Source organism: Acomys minous (assembly GCF_964271855.1).
Source record: "Acomys minous genome assembly, chromosome: 3".
NCBI lineage: Eukaryota > Metazoa > Chordata > Mammalia > Rodentia > Muridae > Acomys > Acomys minous.
This window is the reverse complement of record NC_140485.1, coordinates 21,232,791-21,258,039: the sequence shown is the minus strand read 5'-3', so window position 1 is coordinate 21,258,039 and position 25,249 is coordinate 21,232,791. Positions and strand designations below refer to the sequence as shown.

General features: G+C 46.1%; 1 protein-coding gene and 1 pseudogene across 7 annotated transcripts in view; both read right to left on the bottom strand.

Moving 5' to 3' along the window:
- Positions 1 to 321: 321 nt before the first annotated feature.
- NPHP1 (nephrocystin 1) overlaps positions 322 to 25,249 on the bottom strand; it is a 44,297-nt gene continuing 19,369 nt past the window's right edge. For 5 of the 6 annotated variants that reach the window (XM_084774262.1, XM_084774260.1, XM_084774261.1 and 2 more), the window contains exons 12-21: positions 22,890 to 23,018; positions 21,854 to 21,928; positions 19,584 to 19,694; positions 17,982 to 18,064; positions 15,930 to 16,006; positions 14,564 to 14,663; positions 7,384 to 7,496; positions 5,355 to 5,428; positions 2,441 to 2,485; positions 322 to 976 (exon numbers count right to left, since the gene is read on the bottom strand). In XM_084774262.1, coding sequence (XP_084630388.1) covers positions 704 to 976; positions 2,441 to 2,485; positions 5,355 to 5,428; positions 7,384 to 7,496; positions 14,564 to 14,663; positions 15,930 to 16,006; positions 17,982 to 18,064; positions 19,584 to 19,694; positions 21,854 to 21,928; positions 22,890 to 23,018 — 1,080 coding nt within the window. In that variant the 3' untranslated portion in view covers positions 322 to 703. Of the gene's footprint in view, positions 977 to 1,011; positions 1,212 to 2,440; positions 2,486 to 5,354; positions 5,429 to 7,383; positions 7,497 to 14,563; positions 14,664 to 15,929; positions 16,007 to 17,981; positions 18,065 to 19,583; positions 19,695 to 21,853; positions 21,929 to 22,889; positions 23,019 to 25,249 lie in introns of those variants that run through there. The other variant, XM_084774263.1, reaches the window with a different exon arrangement.
- LOC311593158 (large ribosomal subunit protein uL23-like) lies at positions 16,019 to 17,970 on the bottom strand (annotated as a pseudogene). The gene has a single exon. The product of its transcript is annotated as a large ribosomal subunit protein uL23-like (transcript).

The following is a 25,249-nucleotide window of genomic DNA, read 5'->3' as shown; positions in this document are numbered from 1 at the left end:
CTGTGCATATCATTAGCAATATCCAGCAGCTGACACAGTCTGCATATTGGACTGTCTGCAATGCTGAGGTTGCAGCCCAGGGGCTTGCATCAACTAGACAAGCTCGATACCAGAGCCCCGCCCTGGAAACTAAGCTCCATATTTTAGGCCTTGGAAGTATCTTTTCCCAGTTGGTGGGTTGTATTTTCACTTTCTTGGATAATCACAAGTTCAGCCTTTGCTAAAAATTCTGCTTTTATTGTCATCCACACTTTTAGCTTGACACTTAAGAAACTGGTGTCGTGAAAAAAATTCAAACCTAGTTATAACAATATTCTTTGTAAAATTTATTTATTGTCTTACATACAGTCAAATTATTAGATATTTCTTTGAAAATACAATTTGCAGCTGGGTGTGGTGGCACACACCTTTAATCCCATCACTTGGGAGGCAGAGGTAGGCGGATCACTGTGAGTTCGAGGCCAGTCTGGTCTACAAAGCGAGTCCAGGACAGCCAGGGCTACACAGAGAGACCCTGTCTTGAAAAACAAAAAACAAACAAACAAACAAAAAAAAAGAAAAGAAAAGAAAAGAAAATACAATTTGTAGACAAAAGAATATGACTTAAGTTCTAACAAATCTGTTTCTTTTGGTTCTGCTGTTTGAGCCAAGTCACCATCGGGAGCTCACCAGGTGCAGTGGGCATCAGATGCTGTGGCCACCATCAGGCTAAGTTCTTTCTTATTTCACCCAGGAAGTCATAGGTTTGCTCTGAAATGTCAAATGGCTTGTGAACCCCATCTGGTGAGAGCAGAGCCTTCAGGGAACCCTCGTTCTCTCGGCTCTGCTTGAGGAAGTCAGCGATGGCCTTCCATCGAGCGGCCTCCGTCTCTTCCTCAGCCCACCTGAGCGGGGGCAGCAGCGTGGAATGCAGAAGAGGGAGAACACAGTCGTGGTAGACCAGGAGGAACTTGGCCTTCAGGAGCTCATTGTCTCTCTGGGACAACATCACAAAAGGACTATGAGCAGATGCACACCACTGCTCTCCAACACAAAATTCTGCGAGCTGTCAGCTAAAAGCCACTGAGGGACGGGACAGAGGACCTGGCAGGCAATGCGCTCTGAGCCCGTGGGAAGGAGAGTCAAGGTGCAACAGAGCTTAGCAGGCCTCTCCTCTGCAGAGGCTGACAGACCAAGGAGTCTCCTAAGCTCCACTGAGAGTGTCACATGTTCTGTCAAGGAGGCCAAAGTGGTGTTACAATCTACTCCCCCCACCTCTCCGCACACATACACCACAATTAAAGGTGGCTGTAGAGACATAGCTGGATTATTGTCTGCCAGAGATAAACGTCTCCATGTCAGAATGAAATGGCCCTGGACATGGTGGTGCACACCTTTAATTGCAGCAGCACTCGGGGGCAGAGGAGGTTAGACTGTGAGCTGGAGGCCAAGCATGTCTACTTAATAAGATCCAGGCCAAGACCTTATCTATAAAAACAAAACAAAACAACAACAACAATATATATATATAAGAGAAGAGAAGAAGTGGACAGCACTCTGTGTGATCTACTGGTGGGGAGTGAGGGTCCCTCAGCCCTGAGGACATCAGACACTCCACACCTAGCCTGGGGCCCACAGGCTGGGGCGCGATCTAGAGTGTACTACAGCTGAGCTCCGTACTGCACTGAGGGCTCCCCAGGCAGCTGGCTGCTTACACAGAGAGAGCCCAGGCACACCAGGTGTATGGGGCAGCTTCCAGGGGCCTGAGGCCCAGCACCTCACCCACTGCTGTTCTAGAAAGGTTGGGAACTTAGAGACTGGGTAAAGTGCAGGTAAAGGCAGATGGCTGTAATTCCTGCTCTTCTGTCTTTTCTCTCCTACATTTCTTGCAAACAATGAACACTTTCGGGTGTATCCAACCTTCTGACACTGCAACACAATATGTCATCTACAAAGTTAATTCTTGAAAACCATGTAAAAACTTTCAAAAGCAAATCTCAAGTGTTTTAAGTACATTTACAATTATATGTTGGGCCACAGCCATAGCCATCCCGGGCACATCTGGCACAGGGCTGGGGCACATTTGCTAGACCATGAAGTAGCCAGGCTTGCCCACCTAGACCACCGCCTGCAGCAGTGTAAGCAGGCAGTCCTTTCAGAGCATCCACCACTAGGGCCAGCTTTCTTTCCCCTTCTCTTTACCTGATGGATGTGTGAGAGCTAGAAGGCTTTTTAAAAACATAAAGGATATTCGCTAGCTCACTGCAGGATCTTGTTCAGTGTCCTTTTACACTAAAAGGCAAACATGATGCTTTCTTAGACTGTGTCTATGTGACCACAATGACACAGCTTAGCTGAGGAAAGGGTTCCATCTATGGCTGCCTCACTGAAACAGTGGCATTGTTAGAACACATGCACGCACGGGAAATCAGTCTCAAGGTCAGTGTGAAAACCCAGTTACCTTCTCTGATCGTTTTAGTGTGCTTTCTTTCTCAGCCCACGAACTCTAAAGAGGAGAACAAACACTGCGTTAGAGCACTCAGAAATCCTAGTAACACCTTCTGCAACTTTCCCATGTACGTACATATGTATTTTGTAGTTACTATGTATGTATGTATGTATGTATGCATGTATTGTGTAGTTATGTGTGTATGAGTGTATGTATACATGCATGTATGTATTGTGTAGTTAGTATGCATGTAGTATGTTTGTATGTAATACATATATGTAGTTTTGGGCAGGGTCAGAATTGCTGCATAGCATCTAACTCAAAAGAGGCAACATTGTCAGTGGCATCTATTGCCAGGAATCCAGAACCAGCCTGACAGGGAGGGCAGGCCCATCTGTGAAAGACACCTCAGAAACTTGTGGTTATTATAACCAACTTACAAAAAGACTGGGTGAAACAAAGCCCTGTGCCAACCACACATGATGCCCAGATGCTGAGACAGTTATGAACATCCAAGGTGAGACAGCAACAGAACCAAGAAGTCCTGCCAAGTCCCTTATGCTAGTGTTTCTGCCTGCCCCACTAGTGACAAGGGATGAGACAGACACGTCGGTTTGCAAGTAAACATTTACAGCCTGTCCACAGGCTTCACACACGCTTCTTTAAACACGGGCCAGAGACCAAGGGACCCCATGTGGGGATGAACTGAAGACCTTGGCAAAGCAAGTCCTTGGCAGCCCGCAAGGCTGGGTGAATGTGCCCCATCTCCAGGTTGACTGTCCAGGACTGTGTAGATTTGTACGTAACAACCTACTGGCACCTGGCTCTACAGGTATCCTGAAGGCATCAACCCTTCTGGGTAGGGCAGCCTGTGGGTGCCTATGGTCACATGGTGCTGAGACAGGGACCCATTGCCCTTGGAGAAAGGATGTGCTGATGGGCTAGCGAGAAGTCTTGGTATGGCCGAGGTTATTTCTGCCTCCCATTAATGCCAATTCTGCCTCCATCCCACCTTTCTGACTTCCATCTACTGCCTCTAGACTGGGAGAAGCCTTCAGAGCCACTGTATTTTACAACAAGCCAGCTGTCATTATTAAAAATGAACTTAGCTGAGTAAAGCCCAGAGACTCACCACTTTATAACACACATTTTGAAAGGCACTATGGCTCAATGTGAGCATCACTCAGGAATTTAGGTTCACTGTCTGGAAAACTGCCTACTGTCAGTCAGTGTGAAGACTCCATCTGAGCTTTTAGTCCACAGAAAGCAGAGGGGACTTGGTGGGGATAGAAACCATACCCATGGGTCACTGCCACCACACTGCGACCCACCCCCTTCCCTCTGCAACAAACAGAAGCCTATCTTTTCTAGGTCCCTTCAAGTAAGGCAGAACACATGCTGGTTCTGGATAATGGAATGTGAGCAGAAATGAACAGGCTCTTGAGGCAAAGACAGTGGAAAACCCAAAGTCAATCCTCTACCTTTTCTTGCAGGGGCAAAAAGCAACAGAGAAAGCTATCCATTCCAAATGGTTCTAGAAGACAACAGCCCTTTCAGTAGCCTTCAGCTGTGGGTAGCTATGGGATGGAGTCATGCTGGAAGGGAACCCTGAGCGAGAAACAGCCCTCTTTCTAGGGACACCCTACCCCAGGCTGCTGCTGAGACCTTCACTGTGATGCCTGCCTGCTCTCTTGACCTCTGACTTGGAAAGTACAACCAGCCCTCTCCCTCCTCCCGCTCCCTCCTCCTGCATCTGCCAAGACTCAGCTTGCTGGTCCTGTAGTTTTGTTTCTCAGACTCCAATATGAAAATATTCTTGTTCTGCTATGACAGGTCCCTCTGATGTTAAGCAGGCCCACATTTCTTCAATCAGAAAAGCCTCCTGTTCTAAAGGCTGTGCCATGTGATGGCTTATACCTGGACCGTGAATTCCATTTGGGAGTCCTGCTACACTCGTTAGGAACGCTGTAACCAAGAACACTGGGCATTAACTTACTTCATGCATAAAACCCAATAAAATGCTCAGGTTTCCTTCTGGGTCTGTTTTAAAATTCCTTTACCTATAAGACAAAAAGCCTGTAAAGGGGAGCCTATGCCTCCCTGTCTCATGACAGCATGATTACTCTAGTAGTGAGAGGTCCAACTGGCATGGCCACAGTCCTGTACACCTGCTGCTCGTCTCTGCACTGCCAGAAGGAGTGTCCTCCAGTGACGCTTCCTGGTCACGATCACTCCCTGCTATCCTCGCTCTCCACATGCAGCCTCTGCACTGCCACCCGTGGCCCCTCCACATAGACTCCATCTACCTCAAAAAGTTCCTGCTGATCCTTGCACACCTGTGACAACATCCCTGTCAGCAGGTTAGGCTGTGGCCCCAGCCTTTTGTTAGGCCCCCCTCATGTAAGGGTCTTTAATGAGACAGAGTTCTGATTATCGCTTGCTACTTCCATTAAATCTTTGAGGCCTGCCATGCTATCTGCGTATGAGTGCTTCTCCCCTTGTTGACACTAACGCTTCAGGTTTGGACACATGAAACAGTGAATCTGGAAATTCAAATTCAGCTGAAGATGAGAGATTTCAAACTGTCCACTTTAGTATCCAGTTGCTGTTTCAGAAAGCATGGTATGCTGAAATAAATCAAAGAGGGTATGTATGCCCAACCCTCCTGCAAGCTGACTGACCCAGCAGACCGTTCTGGACTTTCACTCTTAGAGCATCCACTTGGGCATCTTACATGGAGGAACATAACAGGCAAGGAAGTACAATGAGGAACTCAGGAGTCCCCACTGCCACTGCCTCAGAGAGGTGGCCCCTGGGGAGTAACATCACTGGGCTCGGAAGGATGAGGTTGAGTTAGCTAGAGAGTGAGCAGGGTCTGAGAAACACCGGGTTATGGCAGGTTTCCATCACAGCACATGCTACCCACCCTGAGAGCATCCATCACGTCGGGCTGCTCCAGCAGCATAGGGAAGCTGGCCAGCACTGGGTGACTAATCAAATCTGAAACACACAATTCAAAATTCATTCTTATATTACTATACTTGATCTCAGCATATCATTCAGGTCTAAAATTATTAGACCAATTATTTGCCGATAACACTTTTACACAGTTTGGTCTTTGAGAGAGTTGAGGGGCTCAAAGCAGTCTGTCCCCTTTAATCTCTGTATCCTAGGAAGTTCTGAAATGTATCCAATGGGCATGGCCATACTGCACCTTCTATAGGAGAGAATGTGGAAGAATTGGCAGGGCAGTTTGAATTCCCGCAGCAAGCCCTTCTACAGAGACACTGACATCCATTAGGAGTCATGGGCAGCGCTCTTGGCCTGACTCCTCTCAATCATCACAATACAATGCACAAAAATTGGAAGAGACACATTCAAATGGTAGCATAGCAATGCCTAGTACAATACATCCACCATCCTGTGCTTCAGTAGAGAGCCACCTAGCACAGCCTCCTTGCCTCAAGAGCAGCCAGTGAGCCTGTACTTGAGCAGAGCTACTGATGAAGGTTCCTGGCTGGTGGATCAAATACCAAACAGTTAAAGCTCAAGAATAATTCCCCAGAGTTACAAATATTTCTTTTGATGTTTCTGTGCAGCTTTTGACTCTACTTCACTGGGGCAAGACTCTGGATGTAGACTCCTAACTGGGAACATACTTGTCCACAGTGTGAGGCATCACCAGGCTGTCCTGTTGCCCATACTCTACCCCATGCCTGCCCACCGTCAACTGCAATCTCACCAGCACAGATGCATTTTCTTGCCTTGGGTCTCCAGGCACACCAGTTACTCTAACCAGGAAGGATTCTCTCTCATACACACCCCGTGTGTCTAATCTCTTGCTCAGGTTGGTTTCATCTTGATATTATCGGCTCATAGAAGCCTTTCCTCTTATTACACATTCATTTGGGTCTTCTTGGTGCATGCTCCCTCTGTCTATTTTCCTTATGTTCAGTCATTTTAAAAGGCTAAAGGGATTACTCATGCCATTTTGTTTTGAGGCTTGGTTGCTCCATTGGGAGTGTGTACAGTCCTAATTTTCTCATTCACCATAAGAAGTCACAACATCATATACCCAGCAGGCAGTGGGCATCTAGACAGTTACTGACTTCTAGAATTTGGATGATATACAACAGTATGAAGATTTTTACTTTAGAGCCATGTATAATGTTTATTGAGTTTTAAAATTATGTTTTAATATTTGGCTTGGAAGAAAAGTTTTGAACTCCAAACAAATGACAAGGAGTGGGGAACAGATAAATGGTTAAGCCATGTGCTGTGCAAACATGAGGACTGGAGTTTGCACTCCCCAGAGCCCACGTAAACACCAGCTGGGTGTAGCAGCTTACAGATATTCCAGTACAGAGAGTGGATCCCAGAGCTAGCCAGTCAAGATTGAGCTCTGGGCTCAATTGAGAGGCCTTCTCTCCAGGAATAAAGTGAAGAGTGATGGATAAAGATGCCCAACACTAAGCTTGGACTTGCACATGCATGTGTATTCATGTGCACATGAACTCATACACACACTATACATACATAAAAATTAATATAAAGAGAAATCCCAAGAATAAAAATAGTGCAGAGACACTAGAGTACAGGTTGATTTACTGACTTGTAACTGGTACATGAAATGCCTCATTAAGTTAAAAACAGCCATGTGGGATGACTCTGCTTTCTTCCTGAAAAGATGACATGCATAGGTCACAGATGATTCCAAGACTGAAAAGGAAACTGTGCTTCCACATGGGCCCAGAATGGAAAAGCTGAGGCTGAGTGTGTGGGAAAGAGCTGAACACGTGTGAGCTCACAAAGCAGCTCCTAAGTGACATGCTGACGCAATGCTATTTAATGTCTTATTCCATGTGCCACATCTGGAGGCAGGAGACACGGGCTGGCACAGCGCACATACCTCCAAGGGGTGTAGCATTAACACACAGGAAACAGCCCAAACTTACCAGCACTCTGCAGGTTTGTCCTGTCTCTCAGAAGCACATCTCCAAGGATTTGTCGGTAAAACATCAGCAAGTGAATGGAGCACATACTCCCCACCAAGGTTTCTGGCAGCAGACTAAAAGGAGGAGAAAGCCAGTCATTAAACAGGCCCTTCCAACCCAACCTATTGGGTTTTTTTCTTCTGGGTTTACTTGAATGAACAGTTCCAAGTTTTACTTTATTACTGGAGAAGTTGCACCACAGCATGGTCACACTAACCAGAGGTAACTAGTCTCTTTGGATAGACGTTTTTATGCTCAGCACTGTGTGGCCACACTAACCAGAGGTAACTAGTCTCCTTGGATAGATGTTTTTATGCTCAGCACTGTGTGGCCACACTAACCAGAGGTAACCAGTCTCCTTGGATAGATGTTTTTATGCTCAGCACTGTGTGGCCACACTAACCAGAGGTAACTAGTCTCTTTGGATAGATGTTTTTATGCTCAGCACTGTGTGGCCACACTAACCAGAGTTAACTAGTCTCCTTGGATAGATGTTTTTATGCTCAGCACTGCGTCGCATGCTTGTGCTTCCATGATAGCGCACACACCCATGTTAAATGCCAAATGAAAGGAAAGTCATTAATGTCTTGTTTTGGAAAGGGCCTAGTGAGTTACAAGCTTGAACAAAGCATGCGGCTGCCAAGCCTGATGTGGTGGAAGAAGAGGAAATGCCAGTTCAGACTGTTTGTGGGCAGGGTGGGGCCCAGGAGGCATGACAGATCTTAACTGAATCCCAACTTTGCTACTTCTAGCAGTCAGACTAGGGATTAATTAATCACTCTCTATGTGCTTTTGTTTCCAAGGATGCCAAGCGAAATACCTGAATTTCAGGTTACTGAGGATTAAAACAAAGCAGGTGTAGCATTTAATATAGTGTCTAGTATATTGCAAGGGCACAAAAAAGAATTTAATATTTAAGTTAAAAAATGGTAGCAGTTTAAGATAGATTATTATAATTTGGGGGGTGAAATATGTAATCTCCATGGTGAACGTACACATGCACATGAGTGTGTGCAAACAAATACACATGATTTACAGATTATACACAAATGGAAATGAAAAGGGAATCAAAAGTGTCAGTGGCCAAAAAAAAAAAAAAAAAATTAAACAGAAAGGAAAACAGTATGAAAGAAAGCGAAAGAAAAAAAATCTACAAGACATACAGAAAATAAGTAACAAATGGCAAAATGATGGCACATCCCATGGGCAACTACATTAAATGTGAGTGGATCAAAAGTCCCCAAGCATAATGTATGGATTGAAGGAAAGATTTTAAAAAGATAAATCCAACTACTGTGAGTCTTGCTTTAGACTCAGGACAAATATAATTTAAAGGTTACAAAAGTGGCCTTAATCTTTATAACTAATCCCTTATTTTAATATCTAGTAAATTTTAGAAGGGAAAATGATCACACAGGCAATGTTCAGGCTTCCAGTTGGCTGGAAGAAGAGATGAATGTGACTATTGCGCTGGTGTGCAGGAGCAAAGGAGTCCACAGCTACACAGAGTGCAGATGACCATCCCGGACCATTCCCTGCCTCGTCCAGTCATATGTACTGTTTGGTTTGCTGAGCATATAAAAATGCCAATATTTCATGACTGAGTGTTGAGGACCACTTGTGGTGTCCTGATGCCACCATGCCCTGTAAGCTCATGACTCCTAAGGATATTCTAGATGTAGCTGTGGCCTCTGTGGGCAGTGCTCCGTGGCATGCCAAGTATGGGGCTCATGCTGAATGCCTGTTACTGATTTTGCCAGGGGATGGGGGCGGAACCTTCCTTCCTTCCTTCTATTTGCCCCCTTTTCCTACAGACCTGTCTGCTCCGTCTGTCTGGAAGGCGTGGGTTCTCCTTCAGTGTGGCTACTCCTTTCCTTCCACCTCCCTACTGCATGAGGCAATGGTGTGTCACTTTTTTTCCCTTAGAAATTACCTCATTTTTTCCAAACCTAAGATGACCAGAAATTCTAAGCTACTAAAGGGTGAGCCAAAGAAGTGGGAACTGCTTCATGCTAGCTTCACCTGAAGACCGGCAAGCTGGGGACGGAGTGAATGAGTAGGCCCAGCAGTGACATTCTTAGTGTATTTTAAACAAGAGTGAAAGATAAGTAAAAGAAAAGGATGGAATGCACTGAACAAAGGAAAATAACTTTGTAGGAATTTACACAGACCATTGCTCTGGACCAATGTTTCCTGACATTTAGAACCCCAAGAGCCTGACCTCAGAGCTCTCTCCCCTCAGGACCTCAGAAGTGTCTTTGGTCAAACCAAGTCAAGTTAAGTATGTTTGGAAAATGGCTCTAGGTGGGGGTTGAGGGATGGTGCATGCTTTTAACATCAGCACTCGGGAGGCAGAGGCAGGTGAATCTTTGTGAATTCAAGACCACTCTATTCATAGTAAGTTCCCAAGACAACCAGAGACACATAGTAGAGAGGCCATATCTCAGAAAAAAAGGAAGGAAAGAAGGAAGAAAGGAAATGGGACAAGTTTGGAGGAGTTGAACAGGAGCTACTGTCAGGGAACAGGCTCACCACAAACTGAGGCTGTGGAACCAGGGGGCAGGGCCCTTCCTTGTGCAAAGAAACTGGTATGAGAAATGGGTCTGTACTTTGTATTTTCATGTCTTCTGATATACAGGTGATACCTAAGGCATATGCAAAAATGTTGGATGGGTGAGGCATTGCAAGCAAGCTGGGTCTTAGGTGGAAATGGGCATCAGTGAAAATTCAAACTGGAGGGGCTGCAGAACTGTCTTAGAGGTTAAGAGCACTGTCTGATCTTCCAGAGGTCCTGAGTTCAATTCCCAGCAACCACATGGTAGCTCACAACCATCAAAAGCCAAAACCAAAAACTAAAACCAATCAAACAAAAACCATGAACTCACATGAAAAAATAATCTATATTAAAAAAAAAGTCAAACTGGGCTTCTCACCAGCGGCCAGGCCTCTACTGTTGCGTCCTCCTTGGCATAACAGAAAGAACCCACTGAGCATCTCTCGCCATGTAGCAGAAGAGAACTACATGTAGTTAAACCCAGGTAAAGTTGGCTAGCAGGGCAGGTTGGGCTAGAAGTGGGGTACACCTTTAAAAGGGAGAATAACTGGGGGGGGGGGTGTTACCCTTCTTCTCCCATCCATGGAAGTGAGGACGCTGAATAGGCCAGCCATGCCTGTCTTCACTTCCCTGGTGTGGACACTCACACAATTGTGGGTAAAGCCTGAGTGAACCTGCAGCATAGGTCTCCTTGAACCCACAGCACAGGCCTCACAGTCTACAGCCCCCTGCCCCAGAAAGTCCTTGGCCTGGTTTCTGTGAGAAGCCTGTGCTTGGATCACACCTGTGCTTGGATCACACCAAAACGGTGCTCAAAGTAGAATGGCAATTTCAAGACACAGCTTAAGTCTGTGGGTCTGAAAGAAAAGGACACATAGCAGACATGGGGAGAGGCTGAGGACAGCGGGAGTGACGCAAAAAAAGCACAAGCAGGAAGATATCTACCTGAAAATCATGTTACTCATTCATGTCTGTGCCTACTATGAGCAGTGCTTAACACATGCCTCAGCTGGTCCCTGAAGTCTGGGGGACACGGACCTATGACCTGCAACACAAGGCAGTGTTCACAGTTTCAGATAGATGATCTTTGTGCCACGCAGGCCAGCTTGGTCCTGAAACAGTGAGAAGTACCTGAGAAGCAGTGTTTGAGCCAAGAAACACTGCACTGAGAGCTGTCCCTGGCCACAGCGGGCAGTGCTGCAATAGGGAGAGTGAAGACGGAAGGTCTGGGCTCTTACCATACAGAGGCTACAACTGTAAGGCTTTTGTTCCCTCACCTTGGAAAGAAACACTTTTTCAAGGGAAGGCTGGCCAAAAGGGGGAGGGTGGATTTAGAAGCTCCATGAATATCTAGGGATAAAAATAAAGCTAAGAGTAAACAGTATCCATGAATAAGTTATTAATGGCTGCTGACAGACTGAACTGTAAAGTATGCGGCACTCTTTGGCATGAGGCTAGAAAAGGGTTCTTTTTTTTTTTTTTTTTTTTTTTGGTTTTTTGAGACAGGGTTTCTCTGTGTAGCCTTGGCAATCCTGGACTCACTTTGTAGACCAGGATGGCCTCGAACTCACAGCGATCTGCCTGCCTCTGTCTCCCGAGTGCGGGGATTAAAGGCGTGCGCCACCACGCCCGGCTTAGAAAAGGCTTCTTTAGACTAACGGACAACCTGGACTGAAAACAGCACTCTGAGGGGCAGACCAAGCCCTTGTTCACTGAATCATACTCAGGCTCGGTGGCAAGCATCTCTATCTGCGAGCTAGCTCACTGGCACATCTTCCCTCCTTCCAGATGACTGGTGAGCAGTGAGCAGGTCCTGGCAGCGCAGTCCTCTGCAGCAGGCTCTGCCCTATATGCGTTCTTCCCTTTCTCTGTCTGGTGCCCTCTGTGCCCTGTGGTCAACCCTTCAAAGCCTATTAAGATTGTATCTGGTCTTACCAGATGCTCATTTGAACAAATCCTGGGCTCACATCTACATTCATCGATGCATAAGATAATTACACCAGCACATAGAGTGAGCACCACTATGTTTTTGTGCATGTCATGCATAACTACGGGCTAAGTGTTTTTATATGCTTCCTTTTATTAAATCTTACTTCAGCTTTATTGAGCTGATTGCTGTGAAGTTTGAGATCCTGAGAAAAATGACTAAATGACTACAGGGCACTGAGGCGCTGGTAGATCTGGGATGTCACTCATGTAGAATCAGTCTTCCTGAGGAAATACAAATTAAAACAACCAGGAGTAAACATTGCTCACATTCAGACTGATCCACCCACCCCGACAAGGTAATACCAAGTGCTGCCAAGATGCAGAGTAACTGAAACCCTGAAGCTTTGCTGCTGATAGTGTAAATGAATGGCACAGTATACAGACAATAGTCAGGCAGCTTCCTATCAAGTTAAAGCTATACTCTATCAGCAAGCAAGTCTATTCCTAGGCATTTTTACCCCATTAGACTGTATGTAAATGCTATATGCAAATATTTGGAGAAGGTTTATTACTAACTGATCAGATCTAGAAACAGCGACCTATTCATCAAGCACAACACCATTTAGAACAAAGAGGACCAAGTTGGACCACAGTAAGTGGGAGGCAGAAACAGAGACTCCCCAGAGCAAGCAGACTAGATAGACTAGTCAAGCCAACAAGTTCTGGGTTCACATGAGAGACCCTGCCTCAGTATAACATATTAAGGCAGAGAGGGACTGAAGACACCTCGTGTCCACATCTGGCCTACAGATGCACAGATGCTTTGGGAACCATTTGGAAATAGTCTTTTGTGCATGAAGTTTGTGCCAAGCTGTGCTAGTGGACAGGGCCATTTACATTTCTGAACAGGTAGGCATGGGTCCTTCCACTGGGCAGCTTGTGCCAGGAGGGGTAGTAGAAGAAGCTAAACAGGCTCTTAATTACCTAGGTGAAATTCTGAAGGCTGCAGGCTGTGTGACTTCTCTAAGGTGGCAAAGACAGTGGTTTTTCTGTCTGACTGTCAATGAGATCTACAATGTATTTCTGGGGCTGCTTACCAAGTCGCCGCTTTATCCAAAGTAAGTCAAAGTAAAACGGAAGCAGTCGCTGTCCAGCGGCCCTTCACCACCGCATGACTGTAAGCAGCCATGCTGATGTTGACTCTGGCACTTTTAGAATGTTTTCACACCTCAGTTTTTACAAATATGCTGGGAAATACAAGCGTGACCAGAGTGGCTGTGGTTGTGATGGAAATGGCCATCTCTCTGGAGATTTGATGTTAGTTGGAGATCATTCATACAGAGGGACTGGTGTCCTGATCACATCGGCACACACATTGCTGAGTGTGAGAAAAGACTCAGCTCAGCCACTGCCTCAGCCTCAGAGGGGGAGGGGAGAGGAAGGTGAGCAATAGTAAAGAGCACACCTGACTGAGTTCATTATATTAAGGTGTTCATGTGAAATATATAGTTCTTGTGTTAGATATAGGAAATCGATTTAAAATTTCAAACTTGAATAGTACAGAAGAAGACCAAAGTCTTATACAGATAATATTTCTCTAATGGAAATAAAAATAGATGCATAACTTTAAAAGAACAAAAGAGAAGGATTGAGTTGCTAACACACCAGCAGCATGGCTGGGCCTGCAGTGCATCTCGCTGAGTGAAAGAAGCCAGATACCAAGTCTACAGAATACCGTTCGTGATGGTTTGGAAAACGTAGTCGTGTTGAAGAAGAGGACATATGAATGGCTGCTTGAGGTTGGGGCTGGGCAGGCATTGCAAAGGAACATGAGAGAACTTTTTTTAAAACATTAATTTATTATGTTTATAGTGTTCTGCCTCCATGTAACACCAGCACAACAGAAGAGGGCATCAGATCTCATTATAGATGGTTGTGAGCTACCATGTGGTGTTGGGAATTGAACTCAGGACCTTTCAAAGAGCAGACAATGCTCTTAACCTCTGAGCCATTTCTCCAGCCCCCAAGAGAACTTTCTTTTTTAAAGAGAGAATGAGATGTTCTCCATCTTGCCTGCAGGGACTGGTACATCATCATGCACATTTGACAAGACTCAGAGAACTGCTTGGTAAGAGGTAATTTTGCTACACATGAACTAGTTCTTCCTAAACCTGACATGGAAAAGAAGAAGGCCCCTTGGGATAGGACTACACAGTGGTAATCCCCACCTGGTCAGGAGTGTCTTAATAATCTAATGTTTCTTCTATCATTTAAAAACCTAGATGTATATGTGTATGTATCACGTGTGTGCAGGTGCCCATGGAGGCCAGAAGAGTGTATTGGATCCCCTGGAGATGGAAAATGGATGGCTGAAAGTTGCCTAACGTGGGTGATAGAATCAAAGCCAGGTCCTCTGGAAGAGCAGCAAGTGCTGTTAACACGGAGCCATCTCTCCAGGCCTTACATCTATTACCTACCACTTTAGCTAGCTGAAGAGGAAGTGAAGCTATGCTTTATTAGTATTCCGCTGCCTGGCTGGAATTCTGACAAAGTACTCAAAGAGGCAAGACAAAGCGGCAAGTGACAAAGTCGAGCAAGCAGCCCCCCTCACTTGTCCCCCCCCCCACTCTCCTGAGAGAGGTCAGACCAGCCACTCACCTGAGCATGGCCCTTGACCTCCTGTTCAGAGACCGCAGTTTCACCAGAAGCTGAGGCTGCCTCCGAATGGCTATCATCTGGAGGAAAGCACTGCCCTGTGCTATAAAGACAGCAGGAATATGGAGGCAAGAGGTTAAGTGCTTGGCACAACACTCATTTAGACACACATTCAGTGAGAATCTGCAGCCAGTGTGCTGGACTACAGCAAAGGCGATGCTCGCCTGCCCAGCTTCTGTGGGCTTGCCTTGATATGTGGGCCTATGTATCTCCAGAGGGCACCTCACACGGCACTGTGACAGGATGCTCTGTGGCACGAAAAAGGGGAGCTGACAAACCATGCCTGGCTCCAGGTAGAACAACAGATCCTCAGACTCCAAAGCCCTGTCTGTTCCGAAAGGTGAGGCACTGGCACTGTGGAATCTGGAGCACCAAGCAGGACCCAGGTGGTGGAGGAACACACAGGCACTACATGTCTTCTGGACTCACGCTTTATGAGGAAGAACCCTCTCTGTCTTACGTCCATTTCCTGCTTCTCCAGCATACTGCTGGGTGGATGGTATAAGGGCACTGCTGGGTGGATGGCGGATGGTACTAAGGGCACTGGTGGATGGTACTAAGGGCACTCAGTTCTTTTGGAGGGCAACCTGGCATACATTCAAATATCTACACCTTTTGAATTAGCTTTTTCTCTGTCTGTTACAAGTACCATGCTGGCAGTTTTACATCAACTTGACACAAGGTAGAATCATCTGAGAGATGGGAACCTCAGGTGAGAAAATGCCTACATAAGATAATGCTGCAAGCAAGCCTGTAGGCATTTTCTTAATGAGTGACTGATGAGGGAGGGCGCCCCATGTGGGTGGGCCTATCCCGGGTTTGGTAGTCCTGGGTTCAATTAAGAAAGCAGCTGAGCAAGTCATGAGGAGCAAGTCAGTAAGCAGCACCCCTCCATGGCTCCTGCCCTGACTTACTTCCATGATGGACATCATGTAAAGGTGTAATTCAAATAAACCCTTTCCTCAAGGAAGGGCCATCTGTTTATCCTTCTTTATAGCATAAACCTGGAACCTTCTGGGGCTTTCAAAGACACATGCAGGCCATTGGGGGCACATTCAGGCACCCTATGAAGGAGATACGGGCCCTTGCCCTTCTGGGCTGCCCCCACCATCACAGGATGCAGAGGCTTCTTCACCACATGTGTTGCCATATTCCCTGTTAACACAGGCTCAAAGGGGCAGGGCCCAGTGACCAAAGACTGAATCCTGTGAAAATGTAGATCCAGCTAAACCCTCCCTCCTTTAACCTGCTTATGGCAGGGTCATGGTGCGGAGAAGCCAGCTGACGGGGTCACACATGAGGGCTGTACCTCCTCTGGACACTGAAGGGTCCACTTCAACACCTTTCTCGTAAGGAGTGCCGCCATGCAAGAAGAGTTCGTATGTTCTGTAAAAGAACAGCATATATGACAGGGCCATGTCATGGGCACTCACTCGTTAGCTAGACCCAGCCACGAATGCTTATAGCATCAAGCTTTTCATGGACATTTTCCCCAACTCACATTTTACTCAACCCATCATGACAATCAAGGTGCTGACTCTTCCATGAGGCAGCAACTCAACAGACTCTCCTCAGCACAAACTGAACAGTGTGTATCCACACGGAGAGGAGGAAGGTTCTGACTTTAATGATTTGTACCAATAAGTAATGACCAGTTTTCCAATATTCTGAGTCGTTATTTGCAATGAAGCCATTATGAATTTCTACAGTCGCCCCTTTCCTGCTAGGGAACCACTGTATCCCTGAGTTGCTGCCCCAGTGTCTCACGATGTCTCTTCTGTGCAGTGTATCTCATGTGCAGAGAGCAGCTCTGGCTCCTTTTTTCTTCCCCATTCTGCTCCTCAGAGATGTTTTCCTGGATCCAGCCACACAGCTTTTAATGAAAAAAAGTGGAGTAACAGTGTTCATATCATTCTGCAACTCCCTTCACACAGCGCACACGGGAGGGGTTTGCACAGCTGCGACTCCTTCTGGAAAGATGGACATGCACATTTGCTTACCTCCTCTACTAAGTACAATATACCTTTGAGTTATACTGTAATATAGTATAATTTATATTATATTGGATATAATATAATTTTTAAAAACAGCATAAGGCTTCAGGGTTTCCATAGTGACTTAGGAGTCACTCTCTTTCCTGTTAGGGTGATGTCAGAAAACTGGGGGCTAGTACTCTCTCCTCTGCCCAGGGGTGAGGAGACCAGGAGAAAAGTGTTGCCTACAGTAATCTTCATATGAGCCTTTGAGACAGGAAGTGATCTCCACTTTAAAGATGGAGGAAACTGAGACCTAGACATGCTAAGGAACCAATCACTCAGGAGGAGCTGGGCCCAGGGTCTTGGTCCTGTGTACCCCTCTGTCTGCCCTCCTGCACAGGGAGGCAATCCCTTCTCCCCTGTGTGTAACTCAGGGATTAGCTCAGTCTGCTTTGCTCTTACAGCGTCAATTGGTTTACAGTTGTTGCCACTGCAACTTCAGTGCCCTGCCTGTTATGGGTGGCAGAGAGGATTGCAGACTCAGGCATCTGCTCTCTGAAGAGTGCCAGGCTCTGCTTTCAGCATGGTGAAGTGCCCCGGATCCATATGGAGTACAGACTGACTGAATGTTCTCAGCTGACAGCCAGTGTAAACATCTTTTTTTTTTTAATGGTGAAAAAACTGTGTATTTAGAGGTAGCCAGCTGGATTCAATCTTGATGGCAACATCCAGAGCATCATAATCAGGAGCCATCCAAACACACGCCTTCTTCTCTCCATCAGGCCTTATCAGGGTATTGACTTTGGCCGTATCAATGTCACAGAGTTTCTTCATGACCTGTTGACCTGGTGCTTGTTAGCTTTGACATCCACAGTGAACACCAGTGTGTTGTTGTCCTCTATCTTCTTCATGGCTGACTCGGGAGTTGGGGGGAATTTGATGATGGCATAGTGGTCAAGTGTGTTTCTCCTGGGTGTGCTCTTACAGGGGTATTTGGGCTGCCTCCAGAGCTGCAGGGTCTTGGGCCACCAGAAGGTGGGTGACGTGCGATCTTCTTCTTGTGGCTATGGATGCCTTTCAGCACTGCCTTCTCAGCTTTCAAGGCCTTTGCTTTGGCTTTGGGAGGGGCAGGAGCTTCCTTCTTTGCTTTTGGTACCATCTTGGCGAAAAGGCGCAAACATCTTTTAAAACAGGGATTCTCTGGGTCATTTCTTCCTCGCTAGTATGAGAAGGTGTAGTTTTCCCATGTTCCTCAAACACTAAGATCAACAGAAAAAACCCTCTTCCCAAAACATTTAAATATTTACAGAACACATCTGCGGTAGACAGTGCCTAGGAATTTTCTACAGAGTTGCTCATTTGTAAGGAATAACAAGCCCACTTACTTTGCTGGAATAGGAACTCCGCTGGCATCAAAAAGCTTGAGAAACACCCAGCCGCAGCTTAACTCTCCTCTCTCACCAGTGGACTACGAAATAAGATGAACATATGGAATGGCGTCTGAGCTAGCCACGTAAAAGCACACCCCAAGGCCTCTGGAAGGAGCACAGTGAACGTCCACTCTAAGGACCAAGCTGTCCCTCAAAGGAAGTGAGGTGTGATGTTCCATGGCTCCATTTCACTTGTAGGTCAGATGTTAAGAGTGATACTTCAAGTGGCAATCCTACTTTGTCACAGTTGCTTTGAAAAGTCCCTTAAACCTCACCTTGAGGTGACTGATGCTCCTGGGTCTCCAGTGCTATACAGAGTTTGGGGACAATGTCAAATCTCAGGATGCTACATGGAATTTGGAAGCTCTGTTTTACAGGGGGATGGAACACAGGAAAATAACTCAGGATTGCTTTGCTAGGAAGCTCACCCTTCCTGCCAACTGCCAGGGACCCTGGGACTCCCTCGGCTCTTCTCATGTCCTACCATCCATCTTGGAGATGTAGAGGATGGTGCAGTGAGCTAACATGACCTTCCTGTGTCTACACCTTTCTGTGAAGCTGCAGGTTTAGATGCTACCCCTGTCAAGCTGTGACAAGGGTGTCAAGACTAAGGACAAGTGGGATCTCTAGTGAGGGTGCACCAGTAGGTGTAGTATTCCTCATGACAAACACTAACACACATTTCTGATGCCCTCTCGCCATTCTCGAAAATTCCTGAGCAAGGACTGTGACCTACAGAGTTAAGTGGCCTTGGCTCCAGGAAGACAGTGCTAGAATGTCCCAGGACCTCTTAATTACCCCTGGAAAGTCCTGGCCTTTGAGTTTCCAGCCTTTAAAAGCAACTGGAATTCAATGATGCTATAAATGCAACAATACCCTTTTGCCATAAATACCACTTAGCATCATCACATACAAATTAGGAACCAGAGCGGTAAGATGGCTCAGTGAGTCAAGGCGCTCGCTGCCACATCTGACAGCTGGAGTTCAATGACTGGGACCACATGGTGAAAGGACAGGGTTGACCCCTGCAACTGTTCGGAGCTCCTTACTGTGCCACCCATAAAATATAACACTTCTTAAAAATGAGAACCAGCATCTCTCTGGCCCCTCCATAGTCTGATATACAGAAAGCCCTTGTTGTAGTTCAAGTGAGAAAGTCCCCATAGCCATGTGTGTTTGAATGCCTGGGCCTGCTGCTGGGACTACTTGGGATTTTGGTTGAACCTGTAAGGAGTGGGTCCTACTGGAGGAAGTGGGTCGCTGGGGTAGTCCAGTCCCACTTCCTGTTCAGTGTCTGCTTCCCTCTTGACTGCTGCTGCAATGGGACTGGCTCGCCTTCCTCTGCCACCTGGCATGCTCTCCCTGCCATGGTGGGATGATGCCCTGGAACTGTAAGCCGGAATAAACACTTCCCCCGAGTTGCTTTTGTCAGGGCATTTACCATCCCAGCACATGTGCAGCTAGCACAGCTTCTGTTACTCTGCTTGTGAATTAGATACATTTCTAACAGTCCCCCTTCCATGCAGTAGAATAGTTTGCCTTTCAATCTTGACATACATTGCGGATGTAAGAAATTCCAAGTTCAAATAATATCCCAAGGTCTGGAGTTGAAGAATTGGACCTGATGAAACAGTCACCATCGAGTAAGCACGGCAAGATGCCGGTAACCTAGAAAGATAAGGAAACCAGAGTTACTGACAAAAGTGAAGGGTGGGCAGGCTTTCAGCCCCATCCATTAGTGAAGGGCTCAAGCTCAGCATTATACTAGAGAGAGCTGGGAGCCTCGCAGTTGGCTCAGTGAACAAAGAACTTGCTGCCAGGTCAGGAGACCTGAGTTTGATCCCTGGACCCACAAAGTACAAGGAGACTGCGGACTCCTACATGCTGCCCTCTGATCTTCATTTGCATGTTGTGTTTTAGCACATAAATATGCTAAGTTAGGGGCTGGAGAGATGGCTCAGAGGTTAAGAGCACTGGCTGCTCTTCCAAAGGTCATGAGTTCAATTCCCAGCAACCACTTGGTGGCTTACAACCATCTACAATGAGATCTGGTGCCCTCTTCTGGCGTGCAGGCATACATGTGGGCAGAATACTGTATACATAATCTTAAAAAAAAAAAGAATATGCTAAGTTAGACAAATGTAAAACAAACAAAAACTCTCTTGAAAGGAGGTGGACCAGATTCACATGCCAATAATTAGAAGTAGAAACATTTAGCTTTTCTGATGACAGGGAGATTACCTTTGACTTTTTTTATTTTTTATTTTTCCTTAGAACAGGCAAGAAAAAAAGTACTATAACTCAGTCCCAAGAGCTATGATAAAATACATTTGCATGCTATATTACACTGAGAACTGCTAAGGACCACAGCGCATGTGGCCTGTCCATAGCCAGTGACCATGAGCAGTGGGTACTGCCACTGTTCACAAATGTATATGTACATACAAATGCCCACATAAGTAGAGCATGTGACGTGCTCAGCTTCATTCAAGAAGATCATTTATACTTAGTTATTCCTTCAGGCAGCTCATCCTCTCATACTGCAAAAACAGAAAATCCCACCTTTAACACTGCACGTGCACAGAAACGAGGGAGCAAACTATGATGGACTGAGACAAAAGACAAACAGCACTCCCTGGAGCAAGCATGAGGGAACAAAGGGCTTTGAGGAGGCGTGCCAGAGAGGAGTGCAGTGGAAGGTTTGGTGTCAATCAAAACTCAGTTATGTTAGGTAAACATGTTTTTATTTTAATGCCATATGTGGGATCTGGGGCTGATTCAGACTGTCCACAGCAACAAAATCCTTGTCTGGTGCAGGCTCTTAGGGAAGTTCTTTGCCAGCTGCAGATAGTTTAATTCTGAGGACTCTGGAGAGGGAATAAATGCCAGAGCCCAGAGAGAGAGATGGGGCTCTGAGAGAGAAAAGGCTGCTGATGCCCCTTCCCCCAGTTGCTATTGATGTAGTTTGACAAGAAGTAGTTAGAGATATCTTGAATCAAGATTGGACTTGTCTCAAGGAACCCAACGACCCTAAGCAGCAGGAAGTAGCTGAAGAGAATTCTTCTCTCCTCACTAACCTTCTTTCTCTCCAAATTGGTGTTGGAAGGGATTGGGGTGGAGAAGAAAGAGATATAAGGAACTTCAAATAAAACAGAGTTAAAAAGCAGTGCCTACAAAGAAGTGAGGACACAAGTCGCATCAAATGACATGGCTGAGCCTCCAGCACAGCCTGTGCCCTCTTGCTGACCCTCTGTCTTGTGCTAAGACCTGACAGGATACAGTAGGAGGAAGGGGAAGGAATGGCTTCTAGGGTGCAGTGGAACTAAGGAGTTAGCTGTGGGAGGGAAGTAAATGCTGAAATAATGAGTCCTTGGAGGTAGGGAAAAAGCAAACCACAAACAATACTGTAAAAAGAACATGAGGACACCCTTGGCTCACTAGCGTCTGTGTAGAGCTGACTGCAGCCCTGTCGGGGTCTGGGTGTAATGCACCAGCCCCTGAGGCGCTGCCTTTGATTTTTATCTGAGGGAGATACAAATGTCATTAGCACAGTTGGAAGATTTCATCTTGAAAAACGCCCCAGTCCTAATCTTACCTCCTTGCTTTCTGTTCCATCAAAGGACATTCCCTAAAACTGAAACCCACTGAGAGACTTCCATCACAGCTTCTGTGAGTCAGGGGCCTGAGGGGCTTTTGCCAAAATCATCAAAGAACATTCAAGACTATAAAGATTTCCATGCATGCTGCATGCTCCCCGCACCACCCAGGGAGCCTCGGATGCATTTTACACCTCACAGGTGAAGGAACCTGCTCAGCAGGTGACTTACCTGGGGAGAAAAGGTCCATGTTTTAGGCTTTTTAGGCTGCCACACGGCTCGGACTGTATGGATATTACTCAGAACCTGAAAAGAGATTTTCTCATTTGAAATCACATTGCAGGGGCTTTCGAGACACCGCATTTTTGAGTCCTAGGCCATCAACAATGGCTGCACTGGACAGCACATGTGTGCTTTCTCCTCTGTCTGTGTAAGTGTATGAGTGTGTGTGAGTGTATGTGTTTGTGAGGGAGAGTGTCTGTGTCTACGTGTGTGTGTGAGAGAGTGTGTATGTGTGTGTGAGAGAGTGTATGTGTGTGCATGTGAGAGAGTGTGCGAGTGAGAGTGTGTTTGAGAGTGTGTGTGTGTCTGTGTGATTGGTGTGTGGGGGTGTTTGTGTGTGACAGAGAGAGAGAGAGAGAGAGAGAGAGAGAGAGAGAGAGAGAGAAAACAAAGAAAACAGAAGAACAAAAGATTAGAAGGGAGAGAGAGGCAAGCACGCACTGAAGGTGCGAGCCCAATGCAGAAGGCCCTGAGCTCCATCTCTACCAACAAGAGAAAAGCAGTGAAAATGAGGCATCCAGCTGACCACCCCAGGCTCTTCTCCCACATCGGCTGCTCCCTTGGGCACTGCAGCCTTTTAGCGAACTGCTCAGAGAATTGGGTTGTGTGGTAAGGCTGTCTCTACAAGCAGCATGTCCTTGCTTAATTCTGACAGCAGCTCTTCTTATTTGTGGCAGTCTTAGATTTACTGTGGAAGAAGTCAACAGCATGAAGACGTTCATCCCTACTAGATCCATGTGTGACAGGAAACCTGTTATAAATCAGTGTCATGAGTTAATGTCTTTAGTTTAAGTCCTATTCTTTTGATGTCTTAGTTAAAAACCAAACTTCAAACTGGAACAGGGTGTGCAGAAACAAGAGGATGAACTGCAGGAGAAAAGGCAGTAGCTACCTAACGTACTATATATAATATACGATGCTAATATAATCCCCCTTTCTTATCCTGGGGTGACGTGACTTAGTTCTCAGTGGATTTAGTTCTTACCTTACTACCATCAAACAGACACAGGCGAACATGTCTGCTGAGAACCTGTATGCTTGTCCCTGGGAGAGGAATCATCTTACAGCTCCATAGGGTCAGAATCAATGAAACACGACTTGGTCTTGACATAATCTGAAAGGAAAATTAAACACAAAATATATTTTTATTATTTGTAATATCCATTTTCTAAAACATCTTTTATAAATATAGTTTTAAGAAAATAAACACAAATCTGGGTGTAGCAATTCACTCTGGAAATCTCAGTACTTCAGAGGTGAAGGCAGAAGGATTGGGAATTTAAGGCCAGCCGGGGCTACATGAGACCCTGTTTTAAAGACAAGCAAACAAAGGAACAAGAGGAAAATATATAAGGACTAAAAATCAAAACAAAACCCAAGAACTTGATACATAACACAGTTTTGGTAAGTTCACTTAAAATCAGTCATTTGAAGTAAATCTTCATATAGCTGTATTTGAAAGTAACATTTTTTTTCTCACTTACTTATAAACTGCAATGAAAAGGACACGTGGGACTCACATGTAAGATGTATGATTCGGCCATGGAATCACTGTTTTCCAGCCCCCAAGTCATTCCTTTAAGATGTGTGTGAGCACGGTCAGCTCCCACAGTGGGCACCAGAACAAGGTGTGTGTGAGCAGGGTAGCTCCCACAGTGGGCACCAGAACAAGGTGTGTGTGAGCAGGGTCAGCTCCCACAGTGGGCACCAGAACAAGGTGTGTGAGCATGGTCAGCTCCCACAGTGGGCACCAGAACAAGGTGTGTGTGAGCATGGTCAGCTCCCACAGTGGGCACCAGAACAAGGTGTGTGTGAGCAGGGTCAGCTCCCACAGTGGGGCACCAGAACAAGGCAGCAGTGTCACCCAGCTCAACCCTCCTTTTGTTTGGATTCTGTTATTTGACAAAAAGCCCTAACGTTCTGGTCCATCCCTTCCAAGCCCTGACCACAGGGTGCTTAGGCTCTGAGGAAGGGAAGAGAAAAAGAATGAAGATAAATAGCCGGGAAAGCCAGCCGTGGTGGCACATGCCTTTAATCCCAGCAGAAGCAGGTGAATCTCTTAGTTTGAGGACAGCCTGGCTTACAGAGTGAGTTCCAGGACAACCAGAGCTACACAGAGAGACCATGTCTTGAAAAGCCTTTAAAAAAAAAAAACTTGGAAGGAATGTGCTTGCTCTAACCGTGGGTGATGTACTCCTTGGCAGAATATGGTCCTGGCTTGTATAAGAAAGCAGACCACGAGGATCAAGCCAGTCAGTAGCACCCCTCTGAGGCATCTATGGCAGTTTCTGCCTCCAGGTTCCTGCCTTGAGTTCCTGCCCTGACTTCCCTAAGTGATGGAGTGTGACTTGAGAGTCTTGAGAAGAAACCTTTTCCTACCCAAGTTGCTTTTGTTCATGGTCCAATTAAGACCACCTCACTCCGAGATTATAAAACTAAACAAATACTGGGGTGGGAGATGTTTGTTGGAATAGCTGCCTGTAAGTTGCAAGGTGCAGGAGGGGAGGGACATACAACAACAGCAGCACACTAATGCCTGGGAGTGGCTTTTCAGTGACATTGCTATACAAGTCTTCCAAGCTCCTGTAAGTGATCCTTCATCCATGTCCCTGCAAATGATCCCCATAGGTTTACTGGTTCACACTGGGCTCCACAGAATAATTTCCTTGGTCTATTTATGGTGAACAGAAATATCTCTCCAGTAAAATCATACAGCAGAGACACTTTGCCAAACTGCAGCACTAACATTTATTGAGGTTTTTTTTTTGTTTTTTTTGTTTTTTGTTTTGTTTTTCAAGATAGGGTTTCTCTGTGTATCATTCACTTTGTAGACCAGGCTAGCCTCAAACATACAAAGATCTACCTGTCTCTGCCTCCCCAAGTTCTGGGATTATATGTTTGCACCACTGTACCCTGCTCACTTATTAAGTTCTTATGTGGCCAGAAGTGTTCTTTATCATTCAATTCCCACAATAACTGTGTTGAAAGAGTCATTGCTATTGTTATTTATCACTCCATTTTTATATGTGAAAAAACAGAGGTAAAGATAGAGGGCTGGAGGGCTGGAGGGCTGGTGGGCTGGAGGGCTGGAGGGCTGGAGGGCTGGGTTCAGTGGTTAGGAGCACTGGCTGATCTTCCAGACCTGAGGCTGCATTCTCAGCACTCAGGCGGTGGCTCACAACTGTGTAACTCTAGTTCCAGGGGACTCAACTCCCTCCCTCTTCTGGCCTCTGCGGGCACCAGGCACACCTGTGGCACACAGATGTGCATGCATTCAGAACACCTGCCCACACCACCCCCGCCCCCCCCCCCCACATTTTCTTTCTTTAGGAAAAAAATGGCAGG